An 11930-nucleotide genomic window follows, 5' to 3' on the forward strand; every position below is an offset into this window, starting at 1 on the left:
GCAAGAGAATCACTTAAGCCCAAGAGTTGGAGGTTGCTTTGAGCTGTGATGCCATAGCACTCTACCCAGGACAACAGCTTGAGACTATCTCAAAAAAAAAAAAAGAAAGACAGGCCAGGCGTGGTGGCTCAGGCCAGTAAAACCAGCACTCTGTGAGGCTGAGGCAGGTAGATTGCTGAGCTCAGGAGTTCGAGAACAACCTGAGCAAGAGTGAGACCTCTTCTCTACTAAAAATAGAAAAAACAAAGAACTAGCTGGGGGTGGTGGCACATACCTGTAGTCCCAGCAACTCAGAGGCTGAGGCAAGAGGAGTTCTGAGGTTGCTATGAGCTATGACACCACAGCACTCTAACCAGGATGACAGAGCGAGACTGTCTCAAAAAAAATAAAACTAACTAAATAAATAAATAAATAACAAGACAAAATAACTAAAAAGATATTAGAGCCTGGGTTAAGGAAATTGATGCACAGATTGGCTAGAAATTCTTTAATGATTTGCAGACTCAGAGTAAAGGCCTTTGGTCAGTCCAGCATAAGTTTTGTTTTTTTTTGAGACAGAGCCTCAAGCTGTCACCCTAGATAGAGTGCCGTGGCATCACAGCTCACAACAACCTCCAACTCCTGGGCTCAAGGGATTCTCCTGCCTCTGCCTCCCAAGAAGCTGGGACTACAGGCGTCCACCACAACGCCTGGCTATTTTTTGGTTGCAGCCATCATTGTTGTTTGGCAAGCCCGGTCTGGATTCAAACTCGCCAGCTCAGGTGTATGTGGCTGACGCCTTAGCCGCTTGAGCCACAGGTGCTAAGCCTCATAAGGGTTTTTTTGTAGACAGACCCAAAGGACTCTGAAGAAGGCATTGGTTATTTTCTAGGCATCTATATTAAAGGTCTATCTGATGGTCAACTTCAGGATTCAAAGATGTATAAGATGATTCCTATGCTCACAGCTGAGGAAGAAAGATTCTGGCCTACAATCAACTCTGGTACTAATATATTCTCTAAATGTTAAAATTAGGATTACAACATGTAAGAAAATCTTTCTGAGTCAATTTCCAATGTTTTTCCTACTCCCTCACTTTACAGATGAGGAAACTGAGTCCACATGGTGGTAAATAGCTTGTCCAAGGCCCCACAACAAATTAGTCCTCAAAGCCCAGACCTCCTGATACTTGGAGCAGAGGAATTTTCTTAAATTTTCAATTTCATTTATAGAAACTATAAGTAAACTCTTTAGAGAATCTGAGCCAAAACACAGTTCACACAAAAAAACCTCACTACCTTCCTCTCAAAACTTCCTAGAAAATAAAAGCATATTTTTTAGAGCATACCAACTAAATGCCAGGTGCTATGGGGGACACAAAAGGATAAGACAAAATCACTCATACACAGGAAGTGAATGTGGAGTCACTCTTAAAATTCTTTCCAGGGAGTAGGGGGGATACCTCAGGGATATCACTAACCCTGTTCTGACCTGTTCTGACCTCCACAGTGAGTGACATGGAAATCAACCCTGCTGTCCCAAGTAGTGAAAGTTAAACATTAGATTCTTTTTTTCTTTTTTTTTTTGAGACAGAGTCTCACTCTATCTCCCCAGTAGAGTGCTGTGATGTCATAGCTCACAGCAACCTCAGTCTTTTGGGCTCAAGAGATCCTCTTTCTTTAGCCATCACAACATCCAGCTAATTTTTCTATTTTAAGTAGAGACAGAGTCTCACTCTTGCTCAGGCTGGTCTCTAACTCCTGAGCTCAAGCAATCCACCGACCTTGGCCCCCTGGAGTGCTGGGATTATGGGAGTAAGGCACCCCACCTGGCCTAACCTTTAGATTCCTGACTGGGAAAATAGGAGAGAGAGAAAATGGTACTGAGGCAAACTCAGCGGACCTTTCCTAAGCCTCTCAAGTCTGGGACACCTCCTGTCCTCAAGCAGAGAAGCCCGCAAGCTAACGGAGCGAGAGAGCTTGCCGAGACTGGGAGGCAGAGCATTAGACCATTAAGATCTTTTGTATCCATTCTTCTAGGGAAAAAGGAAACCTGAAAAAGAAACACAAAATAGGAGCCCAAATTTCCTATTATTATTTTCAACACATCTAAAATTACTCTATCAAATCCCCATAAAAATTTCTAAACACTAGGCTCGGCGCCTGTGGCTCAAGCGGCTAAGGCACCAGACACATACACCTGAGCTGACAGGTTCAAATCCAGCCCGGGCCAGCCAAACAACAATGATGGCTGCAACCCAAAAATAGCCGGGCATTGTGGCGGGCGCCTGTAGTCCCAGCTACTTGGGAGGCGGAGGCAGGAGACTCACTTGAGCCCAAGAGTTTGCGGTTGCTGTGAGCTGTAATGCTACAACACTCTACCCAGGGTGACAGCTTGAGGCTCTGTCTTAAAAAAAAAAAAAATTTCTAAACACTTCCATTTCCATACTTACCCGATCACAGAAGGATACAATCCATTTGCAGACTGACACCAATCCTGGACCATACTTTTAGGCACTGCCCTAAAGAGGCCTGGGGACTTTTAGCCCCTGGCACTTCTTTTATGGGGGAATCTCTGTTCCTCTTCCAATCTAACCAGGTCTAAGGTACTGGGAAAGGGATCTGGATCACAGGGTAATGAATCAGAACTATCACTTCCAGTCTGTGCTTTCTTTTCCTTCTTTATTTCTTTTTGAAACAGAGTCTCACTCTGTTGCCCTGGGTAGAGTGTATTGGCATCATGGATGACAGCAACCTCAAACTCCTGGGCTCAAGCAGTCCTCTTGTCTCAGGCTCCCCAGTAGTAGGACTACAGGCATCTACCACAATGCCCAGCTATTTTTAGAGACTGAGTCTCACTCTTACTCAAGCTAGTCTCAATACACTCGCCTCAGCCTCCAAGAATGCTGGGATTACAGATGTGAGCTGTCGCTCCCGGCCTTCTGTCTGTGCTTTCCTCTAAACTCTCCAGCCTTTCCTTCCCCAGTCCTAGGAAAGAGGGCTACCAACCAAGAAAGACTTCCACCCTCTCCATCGTAATCCCCAACCCTACCTAACAGTGCCATGCCTTGAGGCCCTAGCAGGGGCACAAGTTCTTTCATTCATTCATTTTTTTTTTTGTTCCCCTGGTGGCATCATAAGTCACAGCAACTTTAAACTCTTTGGCTTAAGAAATCCTCTTGCAGGCGGTGCCTGTGGCTCAACAGAGTAGGGCACCAGCCTCATATGCCGGAGGTGGAGGGTTCAAACCCAGCCCTGGCCAAAAACTGAAGAAATCCTCTTGCCTCAGCCTCCTGAGTCCTGAGACTACAGGGATGCAACACCATGCCCAGCTAGTTCTTTTCTTTTTTATTAAATCATAGCTGTGTACATTGACATGATCATGGGGCATCATTCACTAGCTTTATAGACCGTTTACCAAGTTTCACATACACCCTTGTAAGATGCACCGCTGGTGTAATCCCACCAATCCCCCTCCCTCTACCCACCTCCCCCCTCCCTCCCCTCCCTTTCCCCCTTCCCCCTATTCTTAGGTTGTAACTGGGTTATAGCTTTCATGTGCAAACCCTAAATTAGTTTCATAGTAGGTCTGAGTACATTGGGTACTTTTTCTTCCATTCTTGAGATACTTTACTAAGAAGAATATGTTCCAGCTCCATCCATGTTATTTTCTATTTTTATTAGAGACAGAGTCTCACTCTTGCTAAGGCTGGTCTTGAACTCCTGAGCTCAAACAAGCCACTCATCTCAGCCTCCCTGAATGCTAGGATTACAGGCATGAGCCACTGTAGCACTAAGAATACAAAGTGAATCTGAAGGACTCCTGCCTACGGAGCTGAAGTTCTGGTAACAAAATGGTATAAAGAAAGACATCAGTCTTTTCAAACATAGGCCTGGGTGGCCCAAAGGTTGATTCTCAGGTATGTAAGAACTTAACAAACTAGAGCTCTAACCTTTAAATACAGAAGAATAGCCCTACTAGGAAGGCAGGACACTTATCAGAACTTACTTTGCTAGAATGTGGTGGAAGGGACTATTGCAGAGACAACTCCGAAGCACATCTGCTCCATAGCCCCACAATTCCATCCCCTTACAACCAGCAAGGGAGCAGGGAGGGGTAGTGCACTCACTTGTTTGGGTAAATGAGTGGGAGGGATCCCCACAAGGAGATCTATGATTATTAACACCTTGGGGAGGAAGGCAGGGCAAAGAATGGGGTCTTATCGACAAATAGGGACACAGTAGCTCCAGGAATAAGTGACTTGTTTTTAGGCTTAAGGACCTACCCAACTCCAGCCTACCTGATGCTGAGAAATGGGCCCTCAAGCAGGAAGAGACAAAATGGACTTAGAGAGGAAATAAACCTTCAGGGTAGGAAAAAAGCTACAGGCCCTCTCAGTCTGGGAGTGAAGAAGAGCTGGCCAGGCTGGGCAGGGCGGGGCTTTCCTTGAAGGTTTGGGCTGATCCCTCCTCCCAGATCCCCCATTGGGTCAGTGACTCCTGCAGCCTTGCCTGTGAGGAACAAATGAGAAGGGCTGTTGGTTTTTCCCCCTTGGCCATTCAGAATTTCCTCACATAAATGCTGAGAAAGACCCTGCCCTCTCCTCACTTCTCTGGACTTGGCCCTGAGCTGGGACTGGTCCCCTGGGGGTGGGAGGGCCATGGGGGACCTGCTTATCCTCTGGGTGGCTGTGGGCATAAGCTGTGCCACATTCAGTTCCTCTGCCTGGTAAGTCCCTACCTCCACTCACACTCCACACCAAGGAAGCCCCGGTTTTCTCATCCCCCATTCATCTCTGCTTCACTTTTTCTCTTTCTGGTAGGTCAGTGAACAATTTCCTGATAACAGGTCCCAAGGTAGGATGGCCTCCTGTTTTTACCCTCTGGGATCCCAAGGGGACTCTAATGGAAAAGAAAAGAGGGGAGGGGAGACAGTGCCAGACCCCTCATCCAGAAGTATCCGTGATTGTTTCTGAGTGAGGAGCCAGACCATTTGAGTCCCTCCTGCTCCCCAGACCCCAGATGTCAGGTGGAAGCTCATTGCCCTTTCCCCTTGCCAGGCTTATCTGACCTACACTACTAGTGTGGCCTTGGGTGCCCAGAGTGGCATCGAGGAATGTAAGTTCCAGTTTGCTTGGGAACGCTGGAACTGCCCTGAAAATGCGCTCCAGCTCTCTACGCACAACAGGCTGAGAAGTGGTAAGTTTGTGTGGGATGACACCTGTAGAGAGGGTAAATGTGCTTGCAGTGTATGTGTATGTGTGACATGTATGTGCGCAGTGAAATGAAAATGTTCCCATGATCTGCTGACTTGCCATTTCCTTACTGTATGACCTTGAGTCATACTCCACTCTCAACCCGATTTGTCATCTGGGTCAGTGTCCAGCTCTGTTTAACGCACCAGAAATATTCTATGGGTTGAATGAGGTGAACATGAAGTGTCTCTATACAAATGTAAGAAATTGCTCTTTTTTTTTAGAGACAGAGTCTCATTATGTTGCCCTTTGTAGAGTGCTGTGGCGTCACAGCTCACAGCAACCTCCAGCTCTTGGGCCTAGGTGATTCTCTTGCCTCAGCCTCCTGAGCAGCTGGGACTACAGGCGCCCACCACATCACCCGGCTATTTTTTGTTGCAGTTTGGCCAGGGCCGGCTTTGAACCCACCACCCTCGGTATATAGGGCCAGTACTCACTGAGCCACAGGCACTGCCCAGAAATTACTCTATTTTTTAAAATGCATGCCTGTATTTGTGTGTACGCTGATTTGCATGAAATAAAAATAAGGAAAGGGCTGTGTTTGCAGTCCCTGAGGGACCAACTATCATAATACAACCAAAAAGCTGAGAGCTCACATTGAGCTGTGCCTCAGGGGTGTGTGTGTGTGTGTGCGCATGCGTGCGCGCGGGCACAAATGCACCCATGCAGCCATTTTTTTTTTTTTTTTTTTTTTGTGGCTTTTTTTTTTTTTTGGCTGGGGCTGGGTTTGAACCCGCCACCTCCGGCATATGGGTCTGGCGCCCTACTCACTGAGCCACAGGCGCCGCCCCCATGCAGCCATTTGTAACTGCGTGCAGTAGTTTGCATAAAAGTCATTTTTGAAGAAGCAATGGAGTGTTGCCTGAGAAGAAAATGAAGGAAAGGAGGAAAGAAATATCTTCCCATGGGATATACAGATAGAACAGTGAGTATAGGGAAATGAAATATGACAATGTTTGTAAAGAGTTAGAGTTTAGTAACATAAGAACTCAATAAGTAGCAGCCATGATCATTATCATTATTACATAGCTTGGTTTCATGGTCAGAAAGAAGAAAATGTCCTTTTCTCTCTTTTTTTTTTTTGAGACAGAGTCTCATTATGTCACCCTTGGTAGAGTGCCAGTGGCATCACAGCTCAAAATCTTGGGCTTAAGCGATTCTCTTGCCTCAGCCTCCCAAGTACCTGGGACTACAGGTGCCCACCACAATACCCGGCTATTTTTTTTTTTTTTAGGGACAGAGTTTCACTTTATCACCCTGGGTAGAGTGCTGTGGCATCACAGCTCACAGCAACCTCCAACTCCTGGGTTTAGGCGATTCTCTTGCCTCAGCCTCCCAAGTAGCTGGGACTACAGGCGCCCGCCACAATGCCCAGCTATTTTGTGGTTGCAGTTTGGCCGGGGCTGGATTTGAAACTACCACCCTCGTTATATGGGGCCGGTGCCCTACTCACTGAGCCACAGGGGCCACAATGCCCAGCTATTTTTTTTGTTGTTGTTTCAGTTGTCATTATTGTTTAGCAGGCCCAGGCCAGGCTCGAACCCGCCTGCCTTGGTATATGTGGCTGGCACCCTACTCACTGAGCTATGGGCGCTGAGCCTCCTTTTCTCTTTTCTAAGCCACCCTCATGGCCATGAATCTCACAGACTAAGGGCCAACAGCAGTAGCAAATGGACAGAGGTCTCATCTGGACTCCTGGAGAGCAGGGTCCTAATTCCAGCACTGCAAATGGAGAGCAGTCTTGGTCTCTTTCCTGCCTGGATGGATTAAAGAGGCTGGAAAGATATGCCGTGTTCTCTCAAGTAGCAGAGCATCCTCTTAAACCCAAAGGAGGTGGAAGATGGGGAGAGAAAGCATTGTTGTTCCAAAGACTCTGCATTTGGTCATGGGACTCAGGTTTCCATTCAATCCCCTCTTCCTCTCCAAAGCTACCAGAGAGACTTCCTTCATTCATGCTATCAGCTCTGCTGGAGTCATGTACACCATCACCAAGAACTGTAGCATGGGCGACTTTGAAAACTGTGGCTGTGATGAATCAAAAAATGGAAAAACAGGTAGGTTGGGCTTTCTGATCGGGGTGGGAAGAGGTGAGGGGATGCAGAGCTGAGTGCAAAATAAAGTCTTCCAGGGAAGTCTGAGGGACACAGTTCCCTCAAACCCCTAGACTCCAATAGCTCCTTCTATTGTGGGATATCCTGGACCAAAACTCTCTTAAGAATTGAGCCTGGTAGGGCGGCACCTGTAGCTCAAAGGAGTAGGGTGCCAGCCCCATATGCCAGAGGTGGCAGGTTCAAACCCAGCCCTGGCCAAAAAAAAAAGAATTGAGCCTGGGTCCGTGAATTCAGTGATTAGCAAGTAACCCTAAAACTAACAAGGTGACTAGGAATGGGAAGGCTAAAGAGAGTTTAAAGCTAGCTTTGGTATTTCAGATTTGGAATGGCTCATCCATAATCCAGAGCTACTCAACTATCTATGGTCCCAGCTACTTGGGAGGCTGAAGCAAGAGAATCACTTAAGCCCAAGAGTGTGAGGTTGCTGTGAGTTGTGATGCCACGGCACTGTACTGAGGACAACATAGTGAGACTCTGTCTCAAAAAAAAAAAAAAAAAGATCTGCAGACTACCCATGAGACATAACAGATTTACTACTAAGGAGAGAGGAGGAAGCCCTAACAAGACGCTTATAGAGGCCAGGCACAGTGGCTCACATCTGTAATCCTAGCACTTTGGTGGCAGAGGGAGTGTCAAGATGAGGATTGCTTGAGTCCAGGAGTTCAAGACCAGCCTGAGCAACATAGTGAGATCCCCATTTTTTTTTAAAAAGTGGAAAAATTAGGCTGGGCATGGTGGCTGATCCTGTAATCCTAGCACTCTGGGAGGCGGGGCAGGTGGTTTGCTTGAGCTCAGGAGTTCGAGACCAGCCTGAACAAGAGTGACACCTTGTCTCTATTAAAAATAGAAAAAAAAAACAAAAAAACTAGCCAAGCATTGTGGTGGGTGTCTGTAGTCCCAGCTACTCAGGAGACCGAGGCAAGAGGATTGCTTGAGCCCAAGAGTTTGAGGTTGCTGCAAGCCATGATGATGCCATGGCACTCCACTCAGGGTGACAGAGTGAGACTCTGTCTCTAAATAAATAAGTAAGGGCAGTGCCTGTGGCTCTTGGATAGGGCACCAGCCCCATATACCGAGATTCAAACCTGGCTCCGGCCAAACTGCAACAACAACAAAAAATAGCCGGGCGTTGTGGTGGGTGCCTGTAGTCCTAGCTACTTAGGAGGCTGAGGCAAGAGAATCGCCTAAACCCTGGAGTTGGAGGTTGCTGTGAGCTGTGATGCCATGGCTCTCTACCAAGGGCGATAAAGTGAGACTCTGTCTCTAATAAATAAGAAAATGGAAAAATTAGACAGGCCTGGTACATAGGCCTATAGTCCTAGCTCCTGAGAAAGCTGAAATAGGATTATTTGAGCCCAAGAGTTTCATGTTGTAATGAGCTGTGACGGCAGTACGGCATTACTGTAGCCCAGGTAACTGAGCAAAACTTTGTCTCAAAAAAACAAAAGAAAGGGCGGCGCCTGTGGCTCAAGGAGTAGGGCACCGGTCCCATATGCCGGAGGTGGCAGGTTCAAACCTAGCCCTGGCCAAAAAAAAAAAAAACCACACACACACAAAAAAATAATAATAATAAAAAAAAAAAAAGAAAAGAAAAAGACTATTGGAGAATAACGGTGTAGAATTCTAGTATGTTTGGGCTGTAATGAACCTTTCAGATCATTGAGGCCAACCCCAGTGGGCCTGCTTTTACTGTAGGTATAGAAGATGAACTGCCTAGAGGTGAGAAGTATCTAAAGGGTGGGCAGTTGGTTTTGAGAGCAGAACTGCCCTCCCACCCCAAGCACCTTCCCTGATTCACCTTCTAGGACTCTTGGGGATGGTTTAGGTATGTCACCAAAGTCTGTTCTCCTGGGGCGGACCAGGGAGCTTGTATGTAGAACTTATTCTTTCCTTATGTGTAGGAGGCCATGGCTGGATCTGGGGAGGCTGCAGCGACAATGTGGAATTTGGGGAAAGGATCTCTAAACTCTTTGTGGACAGTTTGGAGAAGGGGAAGGATGCCAGAGCCCTGATGAATCTTCACAACAACAGGGCCGGCAGGCTGGTGGGTATAGGAGTTGGCCAGTATTGGCAACAGTGTCACATCTGCACAGGCCTTCACAACTTAAAAGCTATCTATCTCATACCTACATTTTATTCTCACACCACCCAGCAGGACTGAGACAGCTGTCCCCACTCTCTGAATAACAAAGCCAGTTAAGTCTGAGCCAAGTGGTTTATCCAAGGCAATACAACTAATGTCAGAACAAGGCAACTAATTCAGATCTCCTAGCCTCATCCTTTTATCTTTAAATCTTATGCTGTGCCCTTCCTCAGGCTTTCTGAAAAAACAATGCAGACCCAAGGCCATGGTTCCATGACTTAAATTTTTAATTACTTCGACTGTATGTCCTAGGAAATTTACAGTAGTTTGTTATATAGGCTTATGTCCCTAAATCTGCCTGACAGGAACTGGGACTGATCTGGGCTTCTCTGGAATATCTAGTCTCCCTTAAGACTTCTGGTGGAGTGGCAATCGCTAGAGTATTCTGAACTCAAATCTGAAAGCAAGTTGGATGTAGAGCCAAAAGCATTGAAGTTTCCCTGTGAATGTGTACCTAGATGCCCTGGTTGCCCAGGGCAAGGGGAAGGGGCTTTTTAGGCAAATATAACGCTGGGTAATTAATTGCCTTGGGGCTATGAAGGTTCAAGGAGCTTCCTCCCCTTTGAGGAGGGGCCAAAGGACAAATTCAAATCCCCACAAATACTCTAGTTCCCAACTTCAAGATAATAATATTGGCATTGATCATGCTTTCCCTTATAATTTACAAAGCACTTCATTGATTATTATTTTATTCAACTTTTTTTTTTTTGCAGTTTTTGGCCAGGGCTGGGTTTGAACCCACCACCTCCAGCATATGGGGCTGGTGCCCTACTCCTTTGAGCCACAGGTGCCACCCATTTTATTCAATTCTTATTCTAATTGGGCAGATAGAGAAACAAGCTCAACAGAAACAAATAATGCAGGCAGGCCTGGAGCCTGGGTTTCCGGACTCCAGTAACCTTCTCAACACTTGCTCTCCACCAGAATCACACAGGGAAACTTAAAATCACCCTTTACCCCCTAAACATTCTCGTTGAGCAGATCTGAGGTCCAGGAATAAATATTCTTCATAAGGTTCCTCAAAAAAATTGTGCTGCTCCTCCAAAGTCAAGAAAACACTACTCTAAAATGTTCCATTTGATCGCTAGCCTCTGGTCTTCCCTACTCAGAACCATTCTTTCTTTCGTTTTCTCTGTGAAGGCAGTGAGAGCCACCATGAAAAGGACCTGCAAATGTCACGGCATCTCAGGGAGCTGCAGCATTCAGACATGCTGGTTGCAGCTGGCTGACTTCCGGGAGATGGGAGACTACCTGAAGGCCAAGTATGACCGGGCACTAAAAATTGAGATGGATAAGCGGCAGCTAAGAGCTGGGAACAGTGCTGAGGGTGGCTGGGCACCCACTGAGGCATTTCTTCCTAGTGTAGAGGCTGAGCTGATCTTTTTGGAAGAATCACCAGATTACTGTACCCACAATTTCAGCCTGGGCATCTATGGCACGGAGGGTCGTGAGTGCCTGCAGAACAGCCACAACACATCTAGGAAGGAGCAACATAGCTGTGGGCGCTTGTGCACTGAATGTGGGCTACAGGTGGAAGAGAGGAGAACTGAGGCCGTAAGCAGCTGTAACTGCAAATTCCAGTGGTGCTGTACGGTCAAGTGTGACCAATGCAGACATGTGGTGAACAAGTACTACTGCACACGCTCCCCTGGTGGCACCCTGGGTAAGGGAAGTAGTGCCTGATAACACCCTACACAAACTCACTTGATCAGCTGCATGTGAGTGGAGGGGGATACAGCCTCTCTTTTGGAGAGGGTGGACTAGAAAACAATTGCATACTCACAGTGTTGGTCTGTAATCCTCGTGACATCTGTTATATGTGCGAAAATAAAGGCCGAAGATTATACATCATATTCTTGATAGAGCTGAAATTGGAACCTGGGCCTTCTGACTCGGGCAGACCCATTTCATCTTTTCTGCAAGTTAGTTTCCAGTTATTGCCTATATTTAAGCAGCTTGCTAAAGGGGGGAGAGTTTGTTTGGGGGTTCATACCTACAGGTACCTTCAAAGTGTTCGTTCCTTTAAGTTTTAGATTATGTCCAAACCAGCTGGGCCACTGAGAATCAGAGAGAATAGACGCACAAAAATGAAAGAGTTCTATTCAAACTCCTGAAGGAGCAACCTTCTTCCCCCACGCTGGCTAGTTCCAAAAACACCAACTACAAATCTATGCAAATAATGTGGCTGAGACCATTTATCTTCCCACTGGGAGGTTTTTAGAGTGTTAGATATTAGGTTTTTCACCTGAATATGCACTTTTGAAAAGTTCTCCTCACCCATGTCTGCAGAAACCAGGATCGAACATAACCTGAGGACATTCCCAGCTCACAAACCATTTCTGGAGCCATGGAAAAGGAACGGTCGCAGAAAATGAACAGGGGGACTCGGTGCCCGTAGCTCAGTGAGTAGGGCACCCGCCACATACACCGAGGCTGGCAGTTT

At 46.7% G+C, this 11930-nt stretch overlaps 1 protein-coding gene across 1 annotated transcript; it reads left to right on the forward strand.

The window, feature by feature from the left end:
- Nucleotides 1-4582: 4582 nt before the first annotated feature.
- On the forward strand, nt 4583-11612 carry WNT8A (Wnt family member 8A). The gene is made up of 6 exons (XM_053566066.1): nt 4583-4707; nt 4802-4835; nt 5039-5177; nt 7162-7287; nt 9246-9388; nt 10628-11612. The coding sequence occupies exons 1-6, from the start codon at nt 4640-4642 to the stop codon at nt 11168-11170; spliced, it is 1053 nt and encodes a 350-aa protein (XP_053422041.1). The 5' UTR covers nt 4583-4639; the 3' UTR covers nt 11171-11612.
- The last annotated feature ends 318 nt before the right edge of the window (nt 11613-11930 follow it).

Source organism: Nycticebus coucang, chromosome 17 (assembly GCF_027406575.1).
Source record: "Nycticebus coucang isolate mNycCou1 chromosome 17, mNycCou1.pri, whole genome shotgun sequence".
NCBI classification, from domain to species: Eukaryota; Metazoa; Chordata; class Mammalia; order Primates; family Lorisidae; genus Nycticebus; species Nycticebus coucang.

Excerpts from the sequence above, each read along its gene's own strand:
- WNT8A (XM_053566066.1), top strand. The coding sequence starts at position 4,640 with ATGGGGGACCTGCTTATCCTCTGGGTGGCTGTGGGCATAAGCTGTGCC. Across the intron at positions 4,708-4,801 it reads ACATTCAGTTCCTCTGCCTG|GTCAGTGAACAATTTCCTGA; the intron begins GTAAGTCCCTAC and ends TCTTTCTGGTAG. Across the intron at positions 5,178-7,161 it reads GCACAACAGGCTGAGAAGTG|CTACCAGAGAGACTTCCTTC; the intron begins GTAAGTTTGTGT and ends TCCTCTCCAAAG.